This window comes from Cydia pomonella, chromosome 11, assembly GCF_033807575.1.
Source record: "Cydia pomonella isolate Wapato2018A chromosome 11, ilCydPomo1, whole genome shotgun sequence".
In the NCBI taxonomy this organism is placed as follows: Eukaryota; Metazoa; Arthropoda; class Insecta; order Lepidoptera; family Tortricidae; genus Cydia; species Cydia pomonella.
In genome coordinates, this window is record NC_084713.1 from 14,030,099 (window position 1) to 14,055,046 (window position 24,948).

At 37.7% G+C, this 24,948-nt stretch overlaps 1 protein-coding gene across 1 annotated transcript; it reads right to left on the reverse strand.

The window, feature by feature from the left end:
- Positions 1–1,890: 1,890 nt before the first annotated feature.
- On the reverse strand, positions 1,891–18,901 carry LOC133522937 (glutamate receptor ionotropic, kainate 3-like). Its single transcript, XM_061858430.1, has 17 exons — positions 16,933–18,901; positions 16,004–16,146; positions 14,885–15,052; positions 13,014–13,165; positions 12,469–12,665; positions 11,774–11,976; positions 11,451–11,555; positions 10,237–10,356; positions 9,065–9,268; positions 8,801–8,962; positions 7,949–8,148; positions 6,422–6,620; positions 6,075–6,163; positions 4,988–5,118; positions 3,735–3,850; positions 3,155–3,301; positions 1,891–2,898 (listed from the first exon to the last, which is right to left on the reverse strand). Exons 1-17 carry the CDS (start codon positions 16,997–16,999, stop codon positions 2,626–2,628), a joined length of 2,676 nt encoding a protein of 891 aa, XP_061714414.1. The 5' UTR covers positions 17,000–18,901; the 3' UTR covers positions 1,891–2,625.
- Positions 18,902–24,948: the final 6,047 nt, after the last annotated feature.

The window sequence follows — 24,948 nt, forward strand, 5'->3', positions numbered from 1 at the left end:
GTTCATTACTTTACGTCTTGTTTTCATAATTTTCCAATTTGAATGAGGAAAGACTTTGTTTTCGCCGATGACACTAATCTCAATAGATTTTAATGGATTAAAAAACAGAAAGTTAACATTTCTTTTTCTTCCTCAAACATTCCTGACCGGTATGCGAACGTACGCTGACATCAGAATGACAGTTGAATCATATTATTTAGGTATCATGCACCTCGCCCTCGCCAATACATACACAACAGGACAAGTACGAGTGAAATACACGATAACTAAATAACATGATTCGTTCGAATTGGCCTGCAAATATTTATTCACTTCCATATTGCGTCACACATTCCGCGTCGCCCAAAAATGCGGACACACGCCACGTGACGCCACGCATCACTCCTCGCGTCAACTGCTAATTAACACCCTGCTTGAGAAATGTGCTGTCTCTGCCCTGTACTGGAGTGTCAATCAAATTGCTTGCCGAATAAAAAGGTAAGGAGAACCGGTTTAAGAGCTTTCTCCAATTACGCAAAGTTATTAAGGATCTCGAGGTCACGTTGCACAGGCTCACGCCAGAACAGTAGACTCGGCCGTGCGTGTTGCATTGGAAATAGACGTGGCTTGATTGGGTGCTCTAACGAAGGAACCGAAGATCAGATCAGAGTTCAAAACTTGGTATTTACCAAAAAGACAAATTGTATAATCTGCCGCACTTTCCGGTACCTATGTAGAAAGAAACAGATGTAGGAATATTTATTATAAAAGGTCGTATATGATAAGTAGTGCACAATTTTATAATATACCTACGTAATATTACGCTTATTAATTATACGCTAATTAATCCTCTACCTGATTGATTACCGCTTCAGAAGTTATTAAGTGCCGTGACGCAATATTGGTTGGAGTTCAAAATATGGCACCAAACCGATAATTCAAACCATGTGTAACCATATTGCGTGTTTCATTTTTTTAATGTGATTTTCCCAAACTAATGGTTGTGGTTACTATTGACTTCATTATTGGGCTTTAGCTCTTTAAAACGCACTATTTAATTTTCTTGATGTAATATTTTTTCGCCAGTACTAGATTGCTTATGTGCCGTTAAAGTCTGTCAGGTACCTCAACTCCATAGTGTATGCTTCAGTGATATCAAATAAAGTTATAAGTTTCTCTGCAATTTGTCCGGCTAATGGCGGCGCATGAAAGATCGCGGTCGCGCCGTGTCCTCTTGCAGTTGTTATTCCTATTTCTCATCGGGCATGAGCAAGTGAAGGACCAACCAGTATAAAGCGTCTACTGCAAAATTAAGAACGTGGCTTTTGACTAATGTGATCTTGCTAGTTTCCCATTGTATTACCCGACCAAGCTAAGGGGACTCTAGTTCTTACTCGTATTGATTTGATACTGTCGCGTACCGCCGATGCGTAATATCATTGTGCTTTCCTATTATACGGCCTACCAGTAAGCTTGGAAGCTACTGCTACTTTCTCTTGATATTGCTTTTTGCTGGGGTTCCAGTGCGTACATTGTTAATAGATTTTTAAAAAGGAGCAATTAATAAGATCATGTGCTAATGCTCATTGATTTACATGCTTTATGAACGCGTATTCAGCAAGTGTATATTCAGCGCTCATCTCAAATTAACAAGCAATTTTAATGCGGGATTCCACCAATGTGCGGCTCTGTGCGGCACAAGCATAATCAGTATAAAAATGCTTGTGCCGCACAGTGCCGCACACTGGTGGAATCCCGCCTGTAGAAATTTGTGTTCTGTTCACTTGAGTTTTTCTGTTCGACTCGCTTACACTTGATAGGCAATGGGAATGAAAGGCCAGGACATAATGCCCCATATATCACACTGGACAACATCGCCTGTTCTAAGGCTCAGAGAAATTAACGACGTCATAACACTCATAACCATTTATTTAACGAGGTTTATGTCCTATTATAAATATATAATATTAATAAATAAATAAAACGTTTATTTTCAGTTTAATGGCGAATTCAAAACTAAATATACTGTTAACAGAATTATAATGTGAATTATGGCCATAACATTATACAAATCCTTGTTTACTTATTGATAAATATAAATAATAAATAAGTAACAAATAAACTGACGGTACCTGTTTAGTAACTTTATGTGGCTTATTCCTCAAATAATCTCTCAAAACTTTTTTAAAACTAAATAACTGTACCACTGAAAAAAAAAAAAACGACTTTGCTAATCCGCCAAATAATAACGTGCTATGCAATTGATACCCAAAAAAACATAATAAAATACGCAAGTAAGTATAACGGGTTAGCACTGATTGACTAGCATGTTCTTAATTCGCGGATTAGCAAAGTAATATCTTTGTTTTAATTAGTATGGATTTTCGCAATGTACCTACCAATGACGCCACGCGCTATTACGGAAATAGCCAGAAATAAAATAAATATTATGGGGACATTCTTACACAAATTCACTTAGTCCCACGGTAAGCCAAGAAGGCTTATGTTGTGGTTACACAGACAACGATATATACAATATACAAATACTTAAACACGTAGAAAACATCCACGACTCAGGAACAAATATCTGTGCTCATCACACAAATAAATGTCCTTACCGGAATAATCAGGTCTTGTTTACTTCTATTACGGAGAATACCGTCTTCTCCTGGCAAATTGGACACTAAGATCAGAAGGCGTATGGCGCGAGCTATGTGAGTGACTCCTTGACCTCCGGGTGCTCGCAGAACGCACCGACAGAGAGCGCAGAGACCGCAGCTCGTCCTTGCCTTCGGCCTCGGCCAGGACATCGGCCTCGGGGGACTCGTCGGTCTTCGCTGGCCGCTTCACCGGCTTCACGTCGCCGCTAAACTTTAGGGCGAATTTCAGTTCTTCAACCAGCTCGTATTTGAATGTAGTCTGCAAATGTATAAGAGGTGGAATAGGAACTAATCACACTTTCTCGGCGTAATTACTATAGAGTACCTACTACGAGTTAATATTTTTGAGCTAAATAAACTTCAGGCTGATCGACAGATAGACATGATGAAATCATATTATAACTGGTTTCTAGTTGACTATGGAAAGCTAAAATATCGTTGTGGAAATGAAAAAAATAAAGGCTTCTCTTAGGTAAGCAGCGGGGCGTGGTTCACAATAACAACGTCTTACTTACTTTGTATTTGACTGACCGCTGGAAGACTCCCCACAGCATGTCGAGTATCGAAATGACAATACCGAGAATACAACCCACTCCCAGAACAACGAACACCCCTGTCATGTGCTTCATCCCTAATTGTTTTTCCTCTTCCTTTGTTTCTTGCTGTAATAACAATAAATAGTAATTGTTAATCAATATCGTGTAGACCAATGTGTAGTTTCTCAGTTACACATTCGGGCAAGTGGTGAAGCGAATGATGAGGTGAATAGCGAGTACTAATGATGTGAACGGAGAAAAACGAATTTGCCTCGTCATCGCCTCGCCATTCGCACGAACTTGTAAGTGAGGGGTAATTTTTATATATGCAAAGTACATCCAGCTGCAAAATGACATGTACACTTTATGAATGAATTTTGTCTGACATCGGTATCAGTAGGTGAGATAATCGATGTCGGTGCTGACTTGTACAGGCAGCAAAATTATTAACTTAACATCCATGGTTATAAAATGTATGCAGGGGTGCTAAGCTGATAATGCATAATATTCACGAACATTAATGAGCATATGTATTTAGATATTTTACAGGCATGCTTACCCCGCATTTTCCCCCTCCTCTTTTTTCTTTCCACCACAAATCTTTCAGTTTCTGTAACTCTCCGTTTTCTTGCAATTTCAGTAATGCGTCGTCCATCACTTTTTTATATGGAGAACCTGAAATTGGGAAATGTAATACACAGCCAAACTCGTAAAATAGTTGTTCGTAAAAAAACTTGCCAAAGGTAGAAATGCCACAATCACACGGACACAACCATGTACAAACAGCAACACTCTTTACTGCCCATCGGTGGACCTTATGCCTTTTGTAATAAGGTCCACCGTCAGACAGTTAACAGTGTGAGCGATGGTACTAACACCACGAGATTATTATAGAAGAGCCTATAAAGCTCTTGCTTCATAAGTTTTATATAGTTTGACGACCGGTCTGGCCTAGTGGGTAGTGACCCTGCCTACGAAGCCGATGGTTCCGGGTTCAAATCCCGGTAAGGGCATTTATCCGTGTGATGAGCATGGATATTTGTTCCTGAGTCATGGGTGTTTTCTATGTATTTAAGTATTTATAAATATTTATATTATATATATATATATATATATATATCGTTGTCTAAGTACCCTCAATACAAGCCTTATTGAGCTTACTGTGGGACTTAGTCAATTTGTGTAATAATGTCCTATAATATTTATTTTATTTATTTATTTATATACCGATACGACTAGGTACAGTCAGCATCAAAAGTAGCGGATCATATAACGTTTCATAAGTATCTACCATTCTGTAACAGCTTAACAAAAAATGATGTCTTTAATATAGAACAACTAAGACTGTAAAAGATATACTTTTGAGCGCGAATTTTAACAATTTACGAGTATCTACTTATATTTGGAAAAGTTATCCGAAATATCAAATACTTTTGGCGCGTTGTTTCATCCGTTACTTTTGATGCTGACTGTACCACCAGTTTGACACTGACATATTCGCTAGAGTACTTGCATATTAGTGCGGGTGAGATGTATATAAAGTAAGTTAAGCAGCCGTTAGCAAATATGTTTGACATGGCAGTCGTGGTAAGGCTACTGGTAAAAATACAACTACGTTGTATTTTATTCGGAAACAATTTGTTGCCACGGAATATGTTTTTTATTGCTCAAAATTTCTAATTAACTGAATTCTTTACCACTAATATTATTACTTATTCTTCTGTATTTAATCTGCTACTGCTATTATTCTGATTATTCACTTACATTTTGTTATTATTACTGTTCATGCAACAGTATAAAAAATATCCATACCTTTTTTTATTCCAATACCATAACTCTTTGAATCTAAAAGATCACCAATTTGCATCAACGAGCAATGTCTTTGTTTGTAATATTCAATTGAAGGGGATTCCATAAAAAATGCATAATTCATGGTCTCCGCCCTGAAAATAGTAGTTAATCAAAAGTGGAATGGCCATTTTAGAGGACATATTTTGGCGCTCGTCTTAACATTTCAGTAATACGACTCCCTATTTTGGGCTATAGTAGGGATTTTGTGAACTATAGTTAGGTGGTTTAACGGTAATTATATTTTAATTATTTTGAAACACACAGACTCGCTATCGATAATTTCCTAACGATATTATAACACATAACGCTTAAGAATTCCTGCCACAAATCTAATATACACGGTGCCCGCGAGGAAACGGAAAGATTTTAACAGTATATTCCGGATTGTATTTAGAGACAAAAATGTCATATAACCTTTTAATTCGCCTAGTTTCAGAGTTAATACTAATAAAAAAAAGTTTTTGTATTGTGTTTCAATGCATAACACCTTTTCGATGGCGATGCCACACTATGGGACCTAGTCTAGACGTCCTAGTCACGAATAGGCTAGTTTTTACGAAAAAATTACCAGTTCATATTAATCCGTAACTTTTCCAAGAACATGTACCTATTATGTATAAAAACATACAAAATATAAAAACTAAAACACATGAAACTTTTTTTTGGCGAAATTGACTTAAATTTGTATAAGAATTTCCTTCTTATTTTTCAGGAATACATGGTTAATTTTTTCCTGTATCCCCGCGGGCACCTTGTATATATTGAGAATTACATGAGGAACAAAGGCGTGTATACAATATACATAAGGGAAGGAATGGAAAGATTTGCGCGCGCAATTGGTTAAGAGCAATGCACGGATTTCACAGGTTGCAGATTCAAATCCTGCCGGAAGCGTAAATTTTTTCCATTCTTTCTTTGAATATTAAAATTTACATGAGGAAGCTTGGAAAGTACCATGATAATTTGATTATAAACTAACGTAGAGTACTAGACGCCTGACGGCATAGGCGTAGTACCTGGTTGGCGTTAAATTAAGCATAAAACCTACTTCTGAACTCCTTCGTCATTACCGGGAGCATTCCAATGTTTATCGACCATTTTCTTATACATGTCTTGGTATTTTTGGTCTTGCGAGTCCTGAAACATGTTATATTATTATAAGTAAACAGATAATACACACGTAAAGATACATAATGATATTAATGTTAGTATTTTAGTATTTCACTTCTGTTTTCAGTGCTCCGTACCGAAAAGGTTTTCTCACATTTTAGGACAGCCGCACACTTGATCGATATCGGTTGCGTTCGCAAAAGCGGTTTTTCAAAATCAACACTCTCGATCGTTTCAAGCCGAGTGAAGGTTTATTACAGTGCGTTTATCAATGATGATATTTACCTTAAAAAATTGAATAGTTGACCCCGTATCTTTAGCACCATACATGATGGTCTTACTTTCACCCAGTTCATACGCATTTTCGAAGGGTAAAACGTTTTTCTCCACCACAAGAAAAGCCACCAAGGTCCCGACATAGGACGCCACCATGATCATGGTGAAGAACCACCATATACTTGTTATCATGCGCGGAGCAAAGGCGCTGTAAACAAAAGAAAAAAACTATTCTTCATACAATTTTTTAGCTTAAATAATATTTTCAAACATAATAATTCCCTCTTAGTTGGTGTGAAAAGTAGAATGTGACACATAGTAAGTAGATAAGTAGAAAAAATATTTTCACCTTGAGCGTTAACATTCCTCCCTACGCTTAGGATTTTATTTTACCTTTTCTACATTAAAATTATAGACTCCTTCGCTTCGTGCAGGATTTAATGTACGCTTACGCAGTAAATATGTACATCTACTATTTGACGGAATCATGTGGTTACATAAGCTATAAGCTAATCAACTAACTCGTAGATACAAAATAAGCGTTTCGAGTAATTAATTCCAGCAAGCTGGAAATCATTTCCACCACGCTCCGATTTAGATGTAAAATATACGCAGTACTCTATAATCTACTATTTGACGGAATCATGTGGTTACATAAGCTATAAGCCAATCAACTTACTCGTAGATACAAAAATAGCGTTTCGAGTAATTAATTCCAGCAAGCTGGAAATCGTTTGAATGCTTTCATTTGATCCTAAATGCGTGTAATCCGAGTTTGCTCAATCCCAGGAGGTGTAAATAAATTTTGAGAGCCTTAGAAAATAATACGTCTATTAAGGCACAGTAAGTTCGTGTTTTTCTCTCACTCTCACTGAGCATGAGCAAAATTAAATTGAAGTGCGCGCCCGGGAGCACAGATATCATGTATTTTTATTGTTCGTTTAAATAAGTAGAAAGTAATCAATACGTTCCCTCAAACATGATATTGCCGATTTTTAAAGCAATAATATGTTTAGAAAGATAATTATGTTACAATTTTGAAAGTGCACTTTAGACCTATGCATATGTTTGTGAGTTTTTTTTTATCGAGAAAAATTTAAAAACTCAGGATTCGAATCGATACAGTCCCTTGAGAAAGGCTTCATGGTTGCTGATTACATTTATCGCAGCCGTATTGTGATCCAAAAAAGCTACGAGTTTTTAAAAACTCCGTTTTCTGAACCTACTGCACCTTAACTAACGCTAATTTTGAAAATATTTTTTTTCTGCCATGAATTCAAATTACTGGCACACAAAAGTAATCATGTGTGATTAAAATTAAACTGAAATGATGAAATTAGTGACAATAACAAGGCGGAAAATTAAAAAAAAAAAAAACAATACAGTGTAGGCACGAGTATTGCAATTGACACGATAAAAACGTGGCGTTTGGCATATTTCACGTGCCGTTTAAAAAGTTTTAAACAGATGTTAGTAGCTATCGGTATCTTCTTTTATTACAGAATCTCATTTTAAAGTAAACGTGAAGTTTCTTACATCGGAGCAATTTCGGAACCCTGTTGCATGACGGAGCCAATGATGAGCCACACAGAATTGGCAAAGCTGAACTGATTGCTCAATTCCTCCGGGTCCTCGATGCAGGGCTGCGGGTTCTGCCACTCCTTGTGCGACAATCGCCCCACCAGGATCATGATCACCCCGAGAAGTAGTTGTATCAGTACCATGTAATACCAAACCTAGAATTTTAATTATAAAACTCCCATGATACTCGGACATCTTAACAATTAAGTAAAGGCGGTGTTCCATGAAGAAGATTCTCAATAATTGGATCGAAATATGTCGGGCGTTTATTTCATTGGACTTAATAATAGGTTCGTGAGTATCCCGTTTAAATTAATTTGAATACCAAGCCCATGTTTTTATTATTATTTTCGGACGCTGTCGAAGTGACCTTCAGTTTTGTAAGGTTTACATTAGCTCCCTTGTGCCCGAGAGATTGGTGTTTGAGTGATGTTTGTGTTTATGACATAAAGCATTCAAAAGGTTAAACCAACACTGCCAAACCCAATACCGGTAAGTTCATAGAAAACTGTTATATTATATATTTTGTCTCCGGCACCATGCTGTCAGTTGTACACTTCACGCATGAAGTCCGAGGAACCATTGGGGGTGGGGAGCCCTGCTTGATTCACGTTTCGCGACAGAGGCACGATTGAATGAAAATACTCCCGCTTGTTCTTTCGTTGAAGTTCTGAAGTTCTTCGTTCTGAAGTTGAAGAAGTTGAAGTTCAAAATTCCTCAGACTTTGTGAGCGAACTGTAATACGAGTATTAATAGAGGAACAAAATATAACCTATTATAATTTGAACTTAAACCAGCACTCCTCACCTCCGGTGCGAACACTTCCATGAAAGAAAACATTGCTGGGGGCTGTTTACTGGGTTCTCGGTACAGAATTGCTATGCCAAGTGACATGAATGGTGTTAAGAAGTCAATCGCTTTTAATCTGTTTGATGTTATAGTAAAATCGCAAATGCCGAAATCCGCTTTCTGAAAAGAATGCATTTCACTGAATATAACTGTGACAGTTTACATGCAAAATAATGACAAAATGTGACATGACATGTAAATAGGTAATCATGTTGAACTGACCCCGTGATCGATTTCCCCAGCTATCCCGTCCGTATCATTCAGGGTTTCATTCCAGCCTCCATATTTGAGACTGGTTACTTCAAATTCGCATTGGAATCCTAGTTCATCAGCTAGTTTTTCAAATAAGTCGATAGCAAAACCTTCGTAACGGTCGTTACCCGTCAGCGTCGTGGCAGACTCTTTTAGGTAACAAAATGGTGATACCTAGAATTATAAGAAAAAAAGTATATAAAGTATATAATATTACAATAATAATATAATATTATAGAGCAATTGAACAAACTCGAACGACTTCAAAACGTGTGCATTAGGTTCATTTTCGGGTTGCGCAAATTCGATCATATTTCAAGCTTTCGTTCGCAGCTCAAATGGTTACCCATCCGATTCCGTCGCAACACGCATATTCTTTCCCTCTTGTATGCCACTCTGTTCCACCCCAATACTCCGTGTTATCTTAAAGCCCGGTTTAAATTTCTTTCATCTCTTAGATGCTCTCAAAATCTGCTACTTGTTCCCCCTCCTTCCTCTTCAAAATTCTACAACAACTCTTTCAGTTTCCGTGCTGTCCGGCTGTGGAATAATCTACCCATTGATATTAGACGTGCTAAATCACTTCCCATTTTCAAAAACCTATTAAAAGAACATTATTTGTCTATTTCATGAAGGTACTATACTCGTATTCTTTTAAACTCGTTGTCGTTGTTATGGCTTCCTTTGTCATTTATATATGTATATATATATATATATATATATATTATTTTTTGTATATAGTAATAATGTAGTCTATCTTAACTTTATATGTGTAGTATATGTATTATATTGTACTTTTACTACTTTTTTTCTTTATTTTTATTTTTTTGCACCACCCGTTAACTTCGTTCGCCATCTCACTATCTGAAGGTTGTCTGGAAGAGATCGCTGTTTAGCGATAAGTCCGCCTGTTGTTACCTACCAATGTGTATATGTAATCAATTTCTGTATCTGTTTTTTATGTAGTGTGCAATAAAGAATTTTATTATTATTATTATTATTATATAATTTATTTAATAGCACTTCCAACTTGGTAATAACTCAAAGTTAGCTGATACTTATTTTAAAACTACACGTATCAGCTAACTTTGAGTCTCAAAGCATGTTTAATTACTATTGTGGGAATGACTGAGTATAAATACCATTGCAACAAGTATTTTAAATGTTAGGTTTCTCATTATGGATTCACCGGTGATGTCAGGCACCATGAGCAACGGTCGATTTATTGTAATATCGTTTTCCTTAAAGTTCCAATCCCCCATCTGAAAAAGTCACCATATATCACTAACTTCATGGAAATTTTATAATTGTGTAAGAATAGATGAATATTAGATAAATTATTTATCGCTTTATACAAGAATTGACCCAGGCATGGCCGTTCTAGATAACTGCGCTGTTACACTATGTGATCATGTGGTTACTACCAAGAGCTTACAAATTTCTATGAGGTATCGTAATACTTATTTTCACACCACATGCTCGACAATGCCAAATTATATATCATGCAAACCTTACCGAAAGCAAATCATTATAGCCCTTGGCTTTAGTCGGGTAGTAATATTGTACTGAATTTCATTATAACCTGCCGGTTTATAATGTGATTTCACTTCTCATAGTTCTTATTGTCATGATTTTAAAGTCAAATTTCGTGAAGCCCGTACGGTGAAGCACGCGGCGCGGCGGTCGCCACACTGATTTGAAAATCGAATTTATTTATTCGAAAATCGTACTGGCCACCACAAGATGAATATTGTTTTGAATAAATAAATTGAAAAAAAAAACAAAAGCCGCGAGTGCTACAAGACGCTTGACGCTGTGTATCAAACATATTTTATATTCATTTTCATTTTTGATTTAGTTTAATAAAATATTGTTTTTTTATTGTCTCGCACGAGGTAAGAAAAGTAGAGACTCCTCGAAGATAAAGCTGTTTTTGTCTTGGGCGCGCTTGAATCCCTCACTGCACTCAGGACTCAGTCTTAATTCCCTCGCTTCGCTCGGGAGTTAAATCTGAGTCCTTCCTTACGTTCAGGAATCAATATCGCGCCCGTGACATAAAACATTACTTTATCCCCTTGGTGTATAATATACTATTTAAAAGTTGTAGTCAAAATGTTTAAAGTTTACTTTATTGAAAATATTATGATATAAGACAATGTGTTAAAACTTTGCAACAGATGTGACTTTTATCATATTGTCTTTGCTCAACTCTTATATGACAATATTTTATTTATCCAATTTAAATAATTATGCAATGCTTAAAAGTAAAATAATTTTAACATTTGTCCCTAGTGTAACTGTTTTACGTAGGAAGAAGTAAAACTAAATAAAAGCTGGTAATATTAATAATTCTTACCGGTTGACTACCTGCAGATGTTAATTCCAAAATGTTTATATGCACGTCTGATCTTTGACCGAATTCATCAAATATAAGTGGTCCTGTTGATTCTTCAATCTTATTCTAAAACAATAAGAGCAGATAACAAATAAATTAGTTCTACTTATAAAATTTTATCTGTAATACCTGGTGAATTTTTTATAACAAAACAGGACCTTAGTACCTTAGGACAGTTTATATACTATATGCATACGTTTGTCGTCCTGAGTTAAAAATTTACATACGAAAACTTTTACGTACCTACATAAATGCACTACAAAATAAAAATACAGAAAAATCACCGTTTTCATAAAGTTTAAAATAGATGATCCGTAATCCCAGGAATTATAATCTTGACAGTTGACAGTGCCAGGATCCAGAGTCATGTCCTTCACCATTTTCACAGTTTCATTAAACAACTTCACAGCGTCATGTATCAAGTATTGTTTGATTTCATTGTAACTCTGGTCCATAGTCCAGTCTGTGGTTTGAGATATCATAAAACCTGAAAAAAATGAATGTATTTTAAGACAGCCAAGTATGGCTCCAAAGAAACTATACTTTACAGTGGTTGGGACATAATGGTTATCAAACAACGTTCACGGCAGGAAGTCGTAGCATGGGACATCCTCAATCAAAATCAAATAAGGGGAACGAAAAACCTACCATTGTGGCCTTTACCTAGTTGAGTCATGGACAATTTTCGGCTGATAGTCGTAATGAACCTAGAGCTGCTTTCAAAAAACACTCTGCCACTATTTAGAACTGATATAATGAAGGTCAAAAATGCTACGATAAAGGAATAAATAAATTAAATCACCAATCACACAAAATACACGTGCTTTAGGATACTAGTCCACGGGCGGTGGCTGCCGAGGTAACGCGTACTACAACGAATGCTGGAAAACAGCTAGCGACAGGACCGGATGGGGAAAAGAGGGAAGACATTTGTCCAGTAGATAGTGTGACACTAAAGTAGGCTAATAAAAAAGCTTACCAGTCATGTTGACGCCCCCATATCTGTAAGAAGTTAAATCCTTGTAAAACAGATCAAGCGACAAGAATATGTACGAGTGCTCATCAGCCATCAAGCCCACTTGTTGGGCATGCTTTAAGAACTGTTCTAGTTTCTTCGATGGACAATCAACGATGAAATTCGTGTATCCGTTCCTCTTCGAATTTATGAGGACGTCTCTGAAAAATACAGAAGATACTTTTAGCAATTAGGAGAGTTGGTCTTGTTTTACAAGTGGGTCGATATTTAATTTAATTTTGGTTGTACAGCTAAGGTATTAAATATCGACATGGACAAAGTGCCAAAAATATGTACACACTACCCTAATGTATGTTCAATAAGGTATTGGATACAATTTATTGATCATTTAGATATTTAATACCTTAACTGGACACATGTCACCACCTATATGTGAGCCATACTTTTAGACTTCTTCTAATGCACACACATTAACATTCGGTTTTAAATCATTTGGTTTTAGTAATTGCAAATAAAGAAGAATATTATTAATAAAAATAGGTACCTACCTATAATCTTTTCCACTTAGTTCTCGAATGGAGACAGTCATGGTCTTGCTGGCCATTTCTAGTACGTCGCTCACCCGCATCAAACTGTAGCCTTTTTCGTACATAACGGTAACGTTTGTCCATTTTTTCAATTCTACTAGCTTTGATATGACCTGGAGATAAACCATGTTTTCGTTTAGTTAATAATTAAGGGTGGTTATAAAGAACTGCTATCTCTTTATAAGCTCTGCTACTATAAGTAACTTAAATCTAAAATAGACCCTTGAGGCATTGTGACAAGGATGCTGGCTGGATATTTCTTTTATAAATAAACTATTAATGGAACACTTGTTAGCACATAAAAAGATATTGATCATTTAATTGAAAAAAAAACTGTGTCAAATGTGAAATTATGAACTATACGTTTTCATTGTTTTTATTGCATATTTCTATTTCACATTTTCAACTACTCAAAAGTTATCTGGAAGGGATCGCTCTTTAGCGATAAGATCGCCTGTTGACGTTGTGTAGGTACCTCTATTTTCAATCTTTTTAATATGTTGTGTTTTACATTGCACCAATGTTTTCCGCTTTAAAGTTGCACGGCGGAATACAATTCCATGCGTTGGAATTAAAGTGACTATGATACCAGCACATACCTGATTTGACAGTTCGATACCGACCATGTGACTTCGAACTGCTGCGACTGCGCGACCTGTTTCTGTTAAAACGCGAACGTCGTTGACCGCTGCTCTTACCGCTGCTTAGCTGTGCAATCTGTTGCGTCATTTCGCCCTGGACGCGCGACGTTATAGATTGCTTCATCTTCTTTAACATTTCTTCGAAAGAACTCATACTTGCTACCTGCTTAAAGGAAGAACATGGTGTCACGTCGATAATTTGGTCTGCAAGGATTACGATGTCGTCTAAAGAAGCCATCTTCAGAGACGCCATGATCGCTTGCACTTGAAAAGGTAGGCGAGTCGACCACAAACTTCGGAGAAAATCGTCAGTGACACTATTGCCAGCTAATCCTCGAAGGTGGCGTAGGAATTGGCTTGGTTACCGATCTCCAAGTTCTTCAAATTGCAGCAATTGACGTCTTTTGTTTTCTTGACAAGTGGTTGATCAATTCCTTTTTTTAGTTTATCGTATTTATCTGTTTCTGGGGGCTTTGTTATGATATCCCGTACTTCTCGAGCCATTTTGGGATCTAGCTCTCTGTCACTTGAAAATATTTGGTAGAATCCGCTTTCACTCCTCAAACGGCGAACTGTGCTTCGACCTGGGCGAACCAAACTTCCGCATCTTCTGCCCAAAAAGGTGGTAATCTCATGGTCAAACGATGTAACGCAACGCCTGATAGTACGGGCTCTATTTTCTCACAAATGGAATCTTCGAAATCGTCGGTCATTTTGAAAGTTTTGAAAGTCGCGGGTCATTAATGATAAATAATACGCAGAGTTCGATGAATATATATAATGAGAGAGTATTTACAATGATTAATTACAATAAGATTTAGGCTTACGTATTGCCAAAGTAAAATTTAGTTGTGTCGAAATGACGTTGAGTCGTCCACCATGTTTTTCCTTCACCGAAACGCTAGTGGTAACTGTCATACGATATTTCTTACATAAGTTCCGAAAAACTTATTGGTACGAGCCAGGATTTGAACCCACGACCTCCAGATTGAAAGTCGGACGTTATATCCACTCGGCCGCTGAAAATCCCTAATACAATCAAAAAATGCCTCGAGAACTCTGGCTTCTTTAATGTTACATAAAGCAGGTATTGTAACGCATTGCATATATCCATATCCATATCTGCATACTGGAGGAGAGGCCTATGCTCAGCAGTGGGCGATGAAAGGCTGATATGATGATGATTCTTACCATATTATAAGCCTGAGGGCTGGGATGCAGGTTGAGATGGAACCAGTCCTCCTTAATCAAGTCATTGTGATCGATCAGGATGTGAGGAATGTCCAACAAGTCACATATCGCTTGGACGTGTGCGGTGACTTTCCCGCTGGTGCCGTCAATTATACCAATGACACCTTCCTGCAAAAGAATTAGACCTTGATTATATACTACTAACTTTACGTGAATACAATATGTACACCCAAGGCCAAAAGTATTGAAACAACGCTGTTTCCTTTAATATTTCATGTTTCTATCTTTGTTGTAAATTTGTAACCTAAAACTTACATGATGCTATCCCAAAAGATTAAAAATCCATGCTAAATATCAAAACATCCTAAAATATTGTAAAAAAGATAAGTAATTAAGAAAAAGAAACATAATTGTACCTTTTTAATTACCCTACAAAATGTGGAACTGGCAATTTTATTATCATAGCCAGAAGTTGAGTAATTATCTTTTAAAATGTTCTATTATTATTATTACCATCTTTTTAAATTGTCGATGAGTAGTGTAAATTACATCGCTTATTAAATCACACTTTTATATTGAAATTTAATCTTGTCTCTATACTTTTGGCTGGTAGTGTAAATGCCGCTGTACAGCTTTTGGCTAATACAAGTATTAATTTGATTGGTTTGAAAAATATATTCCTATGCCCTAACATCAAAGTGTGACTATTTAACCATACTGTGAACCAATCAACACATATTGTGAACCAATTGGGGAGGTTTAAAAGGAGGGGAAAAAATATATATTTCTGTGTTTGATTAGGATCCTTGCCGAATTTTTCTGTCATATTTTTGCGTTTTATTCGAAAACAATATTTTGTTCTATACGGCACCACCGAGGTTCCACCCACAATATTAGTCACGAGGGCCCACAATTTTAGTCTACCTAGTTACACATATGAAAGGTAAATTTCATTTAATTGGTTGTCTGGTAGAGAATGCCTTAAGGCATTAAGTCCGCCATTTGTACCTTCATGTATTGTGCAATAAAGATTAAATAAATAAATAATAAATTTCAAGCAGCAAAACTTCTATAATCGCATATAGGGACGACGTATTTGTCGATTATTCATAGACTCACATTGGCGAGGTTACACACGTGGTCTCCTGCTTCTATTAATTCTCCCTTTCGTGATACTTTTCTGATCAACACCTGGAAGCCAAAGTGTTCAGCGCTGTTGGTCAGTGTTACGTCTAACTCATCTCCTTCATAAAATAAACCGCCTGAAATTAAAAGTAAATGTAGTTAAGCAAATATTTGTTCCTTGCCTCCACACCTGACTTATTTCACGTAGAAGTCTCATATCTCTCAAGTCCCTATTTTCACCCCTTTAAGGATTTTATTAGAAAAAATCCTGTCTTAGTGGAGCTCTAAAATTTTCAAAGAATGCGTTTATCAAATGCACGGAGCTCAAGCTATCAAGTTTAAATATATTTTATAATACTTAAGACCGAGAGAGGTAGAATATTGATCAATATCGGGTGCTCAGTCACCCGGTCAAAGTAAGCAGTCAGTAGTCAGTTAACACTTCAATTAACTTTTTACAAAGTATACTTTCCCAGACTTCACAGTTACTCTACAACTTAGGAAAAGACTGGTACTTACTACAAACTCAGCGGCTTTAGTAATGGGACACACGAGTCACTTATTTTTGGATGTCCTAAAGCTCTCGTAGTTACCTAGATATACGAGTAACCTAGATATAATCACGCCAATGTCATCAGACATCGAGGATCTCTCCTATTAACCGCCAGGACATTTTCTTAACCGGTGACCTAGGTGACTTCGGTAGTTACATATTTTGCAGATTTCATGCATTAGGAGAAAAAAACATACTTTGATTTTATAGACCGGGACTTATGCCAATAAATCAGAGACACTTTCCATTTGCGTTATAAAATCCTGCTGAAATGTACCTACTAACGACTTGTAACATTTTCTTAATGATACGGTCGGTAATTCACACGGTCTTAATGTTAGTAAACACCAAGATTTAGATAAATATTTACCTATCACAAACTGGCTTTGTATAAAAACACATTGCGCCAACACTCCTAGAACTAGCACTTTAATCATTTTTAACCACACCAATCCACTTTAAAAGAGTTAAGTTTATGATCTTTTACATATTAACCGCAGATCTTAAAATTTAACGAGTTTACATGATCTAATTAGTATAAGTAATCGGTTAGCTGTATAAACGTTTGGAGTTTACGCCGGTTCTGTGTAATGTGTTTAGATTGTGCGCCGACGCGACAGAAATAATCCTAACCTATATTTAACGCTATTCTCCAAAACGACATACCTTGCGACCGTCGCGCGTCGCGGCGGCAGACAGTGACGGGGCGAATATGAAAACGGTATTAAAACCACGACTTAAAATGTACTGATATAATTTTATTATCCATAGCGTTACCAAGGTCTCCGTTTTAACTCGGTCATTTTGCTTCCGTATGTCCGGACATACTTAGAATATGAGGAGAACATCCGGGTGTTTCCCTTTACAGAAGGCATTTCGTAACCGAAAAATGTGGAAATTAGCATAAAGAACTTAAGCGCCAATAGAATCTATGGCGTTTAAGACCATTGTTCGTTGATAAGTGATAAGTGATAACGACTTAACGTACTAACTGTTTTTCACTTACATTTTCTATTCTAAGCTTAACGCGAGGTCTATATCTCACCACTAGTACTTTACTTTTGTTTACAATCTAATTGACTACCTAGATATCTAACGATTTAAAATATTTGGTAGGATAGCGGCTATGATGGGTATTATAGAATCTTCAATTTATTTATTTATTTAAGCTTTATTGCACAAAAGAAAACTTATCGTACAGAAGGCGGACTTAATGCCAGAAAGGCATTCTTTACCAGTCAACCTTAAGGTAAAGCAGAGAGATTGTGGGCGGTGCTACAAGTTACTACTATTAACAGAATAACACAAAAGCTTAACATACATAAGTAATGAAATACATGTATACATAATTCAACTAGGAATCCTTCATACTACTAGCAAAGAAAGACCGTACAGATTTCTTAAACGCAAGTTTATTTGAGGCATTTTTTTTATTAAGGGGAAGTGCGTTCCAAGGGCGCGCCGCCTGCACGTAAAACGAGTATCACATAAAGCCAGTTCGATGAGAGGGTATGGATGAAGACATATTGCCAGAAGAGCGCAGCTGATGGTCGCGAAAAACACCGTACAACTGAGAGAGTGAATCTTCAATTAACTTCCCTTTTTGTCAATGTCACCATAGATGATATTACGTGTAAGTACATTGCCACATATCGTGCATACGTAAATAGGTTTGCAAAATGATAGCTCAATCGGACAAAATTACAGACATATAACAAAATGGTAATACTAGATTGAATAAAAGCTCCAATAGAAACCGCCCTTGCTGTGAAAATACTCATGTTGAAGTAAATTTTAGAGTGCCGAAATGTGAAGCTTCAACATATTAAAGTAAACGTTGAAGACCCGGAAAATCCCAAAACTGTTAAAAAAAAATCGTTCCTCAAACTCTGATACTTCCCCAAACTACTTATAAATTATAATCCTCCCAAATAGTTTATACACAGCCGGTCTTTTTTAATGTTTACGAGAAAACTCTCTGTACAAAATCATTTGTGGAAATCGCGTTGTGGAAATGAGAGTCTTGATCTTATGAGCTGCTATGGTAGATACTCGTACTCGTAACTGAAATGAATCGTTGCCCTTTGGCCTCTCAGCGTCAACGTCGAGCGTAGGATGTAGGTAATAAATAAACGAAACGTAGTTAATGTGGATTGACACTGGCATTAAATTTGAAGTCTATCGTCCATAAATGCTTAGTTTTTGTACTTCGAGATATGTAATATTATCATCATCATCATTTAAGAGCATGGCTCTTGTCGGTGGAGTAGACGCCAATTTTCGCTGTCCTATATTTATATAATATTAAATTAGTCTGTTATAAAAAAAATGTAACGATGACACACACCCAAGGCCCACCCAAAAGTATTGAAACACCGTTGTTTTCTTTAATATCTCATGTTACTTTCCTTGTTGTATATTTGTACCAACCTAAAACTTACATTAGGCAATCCCGAAAGATTAAAAATACACGGTAAATAACAAAACATCCTAAAATATTGTCAAAAAGATAACAAAAAAGTAATTAGGAAAAAGTAACATAATTGTGCCTTTTTAATTACCTTACAAAATGTTGAACTGGCAATTTAATTATCATAGCCAGCATTTGAGTACTTTAATTTTAAAATGTCCTATTATTATGTTTACCATTATTTTTAATTGTCAGTGAGTAGTCTCAATTACATCGCTCACAAAATCACACTTTTCTATTGAAATTTCACCTTTTCCCCATACTTTTGGCCGGATGTGTATTTTCTATTGCTCTTATATTTAAGTACCTACTTAACAGCAACCTAGTCCAATTTGAATGTTAAGGTGACATTCGGATGGCAACTGTAGCTTCATTGCGGCATTCTGCTATTTATAATTTCTCTGATAAAATTAGTGATGAAATTGAACGTTCAATAAACCATTTTATAAAGGTAATTGCCTTTTTGATTGCAGTGGCCATCAGAATGTAACTTATGCTCTAAACGACTGACATTTTGACATAATTATAATTGTTTATTTTCCCTGCAAGTGCCCCCCTGCCCCATAGTTCCTCTTACACCCACCTACGCTTTGAACTTCCGATAATGCTTTACCGATTATTGGGCACGTATTACGATTTCCGGTTCCGAGGTTAGGTTAGGGTCGGCAACGCGCATGTAACTCCTCTGTAGTTGCAGGCGTACATAGGCTGCGGAGACGGTTTACCATCAGACGGGCCGTATGCTCGTTTGCCACCGACGTAGTATAAACAAAAAAAACACCGAAATTAGTCGGAACACTGACTTTTGTAACCGCTTCAGGCTGCTGGCAATAAATTACACCAGTATATTAAATTATTACTTCAACTATGTTTTTTTTTTAATGGATAGTTAATTCTATTAGTACATATATTTAGAGTAAAGTACCGGATGAGTGCCAACCGCAGCCTTATTACTAAGCGTCTGTCTCTTGTGTGGAAATGGTTGTCTACTCTGGCCCCATATGGAGTATTGCTATCACTTTGGTCAGGAGCACCTGCATGCCAGCTTGAACCATTCGACTCAATCCAAAGGCGCGCTGTACGAATCGTCGACAATCCCAAACTCACAAGCGGTATTGAACCTTTAAGTCTAAGGCGAGATTTTGCCTCCTTGTGTGTGTTCTATCGCTTGTAAAATGGGCTGTGCTCTGAATAATTGTTTGACATGATGCCAACGGCCGCTTTCTATCACCGCACCGCTCACCGTCGGCAGGGTGTTCATCCTCACACCCTAGAAACTACTGGTCACATACTGTGCGGTTTAAGAGGAATTTCCTCCCGTGGACGCTTCCGCTGTGGAATGAGCTTCATGCCGACGTTTTCCCGAGGGGCTACTACAGTATGGGGTTCTTCAAAAAAGGAGTGTACAAGTTTTTAAAGGGTCAGCAACACGCATGCAATATCCCTGGTGTTCCAGGCGTCCATAGGCTACGGAGACTGCTTACCATCAGGCGGGCCGTATGCTCGTTTGCCACCGACGTGGTATAAAAAAAAAGATAAACAAAAACTACGGAAATATACGCCTTTCCTTTTTTTACTAAAATGTTTCATCAGTAATATCTTCTATAAAGTAATTTATTATTATGCACAGCAGAGGTGTCAACTACTGGAAGTCATTGGATATTCGTCGCACGGCTAGAAACGGATCGGCCATTGGCAACTAAAAACGTGCCCAGTTCGGACACAGAGAGGGAACTACCTAGAGTAACAATTTTATACGACTGTGCTGTATATACAATAGACCCACTTCTTAACTTCCGAGTTAAGTCAGTTCCATTTGCTGTTAGTGAGGTACTTGCGTGATGCACTCTGAATGGAAAATAAAGTTTTTTGGGATTAAATGTTTTAAGTTGGTACCTAATTGATTCGGAACTCTGGTTAGCATCGTTGTCTGTTTCCGGGGTCAAATACTGTGTATATATTTTCAATTTCACGTGTTATATAGCGAAGATAAGGAATAGATGACTGCAGATGAATTTAAATGTGTCCGTAAGAGACGTAACAATATGTAACATAATATGGGCTATCGGAGTCTCATAGGAGCTGAACTGAAATATCCAACAGATTTCTTATACTTGCCTCATCTATTATTCGATACAGTGTTGGCAGAACGTTAATTAGAACTGAAAATTTATATATATACGATAATTGGTTAAGAATTGCGACCTGTAGGGCTAAGATGGTCGGCTCTATATTATTTGTCACCATTCCTGGCACGTTCTAACAAGTATGTAAGAGCAAAAGCCAAAAATCCAGCAAGACATCTTTAACCAATCAAATAAAAAATAATTCAATCAACCTACCACCCCAGCCAACTAAACCGCCCAATTGATTTTAGTAACCATCGGCCATACTCGAAAATCAGATCAATTGAAAACAAAATTTCAGACGGGGACGTGAGTGGAGCGGCACGACTACTCTTCTCTAACGATGACTTGGCGTCGCATTCACCAGAAACCTTTGCCGCCCTCAAAGATAAACATCCGGCTCCCCATCGCCCATTCCCAGGCGTTATAGGTCTAACCGTTTCGGAAGATGAAGTGCAACAAGCAATTCTTTCGTTCCCCAATGGTTCTGCAGGTGGACTCGATGGTCTTTCCCCCAACACCTGAAAGACCTGATCACAACACCTACTGGGGACACGGGATCTTATAAACTTAATGTTAGCAGGTCAGGTAAACGCTGAAATCGTCCCACTTCTCTACGGTGCCAATCTCATTGCTTTGGCAAAAAAAGATGGTGGCATCCGTCCTATCGCTGTCGGCTGCACTTTAAGACGCTTGGCATCAAAACTCTGCTGCCGAAAATATAATCAGAAGTTGACCAATATATTTAAGCCTCGGCAGTTGGGTTTTGGTGTCAAGAGCGGTTGTGAAGTAGCCGTACACGCCGCGCGGACCTTTTTGAGCCGACCGGACTATGAGGTATTTATAAAAATTGACGTAAAACAGACATAAAAAAACCCTAACAGAGATAAAAAAATACCTTCCAGAAACTTACGCTTACCTATGGCAGTGTTACGGGGCACCTACAAAATTACTCTTTGGCGACAAAACCATTTTGTCAAGTACCGGTTGCCAACAGGGAGACCCGCTTGGACCCGCAATTTTCAGTTTGGCTATTCAACGATTATCTCAAATCTAAATTCTAAATTTAACTTATGGTATCTGGATGACGGCTCTCTTGGCGGGGATGCCGCCACAGTCTTACAGGATTTGCAAGTAATAATAGATAAATTCTCAGACTTAGGCCTCTCCCTCAATTTCACAAAATGCGAAATTTTCATACCCAATCACCTATCATCAGAAAAAAAAATCGAAATTCTCACAAACTTTAACACCATTTTGCCCAACATCTCCGTTCATTCCCATTCATCTCTTACACTTTTAGGTTCACCGATTTTTGACCAAGCCATCAATCCAGTTATTAATTGCAAATTAAACTTATTTAACTGCACCTCTAACTTGCTTTTCGAAATAAATCCCCACATGGCCCTTTTCATAATCCGTTTTTGTCTCTTCACCCCCAAATTCATGTATTTACTTCGATGCTGTCCGATATGGAAATACCCCACCACACTTTCGTCAATTGACAGCACCCTCCAAAACACCCTTTCCAAAATTCTAAATATCAACTTCGACGCCAGATCATGGTCCCAAGCGGTTCTCCCTGTCCGACTCGGTGGCCTGGGTGTCCGCTCCTCGACCAGTGTGGCCTTGCCCGCATTTTTATCCTCCGCTTACAGCTCGCTGTCTCTAGCCGGTAAAATCTTAAATCTTCCCCAGATATCCGGCGCTGAGATAGCGAGCCTGGCGGAGGCGGAAAGTGCTTGGTGCAATACCTGCTCTGGAGCGGATGTCCCGGCCACGAAACATATCCAGAGAGTTTGGGATATCCCTGGTCTTAAAGCAACTCACGCTTCTCTTATAGAAAATAGTCCGGACGACTCAGATCGCGCCCGCCTACTAGCTGTCTCTACTAATGAATCGGGACTCTGGCTGAACGCTTTGCCTTCGCGCAATATTGGCACGGTTTTGGACAAAAATACGTTGAGGATTTCGGTCTGCCTGCGGATTGGAGCCAAAATATGCTCCGCCCATACCTGTGCATGCGGCAAGGACGTGGACTGGCTAGGCCGACATGGCCTCTCATGCACCAAAAGCGCCGGCCGATTATATCGCCACGGCACTATTAATGATCTGGTTCGGCGGTCGCTTGCTACCGTCTCTGTGCCTGCTACTTTAGAACCCACAGGCATGGCGAGAGACGATGGCAAGCGACCGGACGGAGCCACATTGGTGCCGTGGAGACTGGGTAGGCCTTTGGTGTGGGACGCCACATGCGTAGACACCTTTGCGCTGTCCCACATCCAGGCTACCCGCGCACAAGCCGGCGCTGCTGCCGACCAGGCCCAACTACTCAAGCGCCGCAAATACTCATCTTTACTGCAAGATTATGAGTTTGCGGCGCTTGCTGTGGAGACAATGGGACCTTGGTCGGCGGACATGAAAACTTTCATGGGGGCCCTGTCGGCACGGCTGATCGACGCCACTGGAGACCATAGGGCTGGCGCTTACCTCTCCCAGCGTATATCCCTGGCAATACAGAGAGGTAACGCGGCCAGCGTTATGGGATCTTTGCCGCAGGCGGAGGCTTTAGAAGGGGTATTCTTTTTATAACTAATTTGTTTATTAGTATATCTTTTAATTTTAGTTTTATTTAATATTAGTTTAATTTTTAAGTAGTTTTATTTTATGGCTAGTTTAGTATTAAGTAATTAATTTAAAGCATGGTCAAATCATAACATCAATAAGAATAAATTAATAATTAAAAAAAAAAAAAGTGCAAAAGTGACGGGCATAATGACAAATGATAAATATGGAACCATGCTGCCACCGCTGTAGAGAAAAACATGCGTACATACGAAAGCAAAATGCCCGAGTTAAATTAAAACGTAGACCTTCGCTGACGCTTCGGTCAATTATACAGCTTTTACCTAAAAGATAAACCTGCAATAATATTGACACAATGAATATATTTTAATATAAGTAGGCGTCCACAAATCATTAGAAGAAGGTGTGAGGCTATTTTAGGTAATATTTATGTTTGATATAAAACCAATTTTACTGTGTAAATAAATAAGTTTGTTGACCCAAAAAGTATTTTGCCACTTGAATAGGCGTATCAAATTGACGGTTCCTTTGTACATATTATTGAAAGGTTATTTTTCTACGAATAAATACCGGTGCATTTTATCCAATAATAGGTATCGCTAAAAATTACTTTCTTTAAATGAATCCCCTCCGTTGATTTATCCCCCTTCTAAAGAAAAATATATCATTACGAATAGCGTTAATTTGTGTTATTTAGAAATTCACAATATTCGCTATGGTTCCATTAAAGTGGTAAGTCCATTTTTTCCTGTAATACCATGAATCTTAGATTTAATAATACAAAATGCCAGTTTTCAGGGAACTAACGTCACTGTACTGTATGAAATCTAATCCATTAAGGTGAACACGATTACTTTGAAGCCTCGGTGCCAGGTGCAACTAACATTATGCAAACTGGATCATATTTGCATATGACCTGCAACTCCAATTGCAGAAGTGCAATTGAACATTTGCGACCCTCAAGGTCCAGTTGTGCGCTTTTTTCTTACCCTTTGATAAGATGGAACACAAATATTTTATCATTTTTTTTTTATATCAGTAAGGACTACAAGTTTTTGTATAGGAATGTGAAGCTATTATCATTGCTTTCCGTCATTGTATTGCAAAGTCATCATCGTAAAGTCAAATGATCTGCATTTCCAATTTATGAAGACATTATGACTCCTTCATAACCGGGGAAATGCATGCGTACCATTTGTATGCA

What these genes read in the sequence shown, in the direction of transcription:
- LOC133522937 (XM_061858430.1), bottom strand. Translation starts at nt 16,999, where the DNA reads ATGATTAAAGTGCTAGTTCTAGGAGTGTTGGCGCAATGTGTTTTTATA. An exon ending in TTTTAAACTTTATGAAAACG is followed by an intron (nt 11,556 to 11,773) that starts GTGATTTTTCTG and finishes TTATTGTTTTAG; the next exon opens with AATAAGATTGAAGAATCAAC. An exon ending in CTGGGGAAATCGATCACGGG is followed by an intron (nt 8,963 to 9,064) that starts GTCAGTTCAACA and finishes CATTCTTTTCAG; the next exon opens with AAAGCGGATTTCGGCATTTG.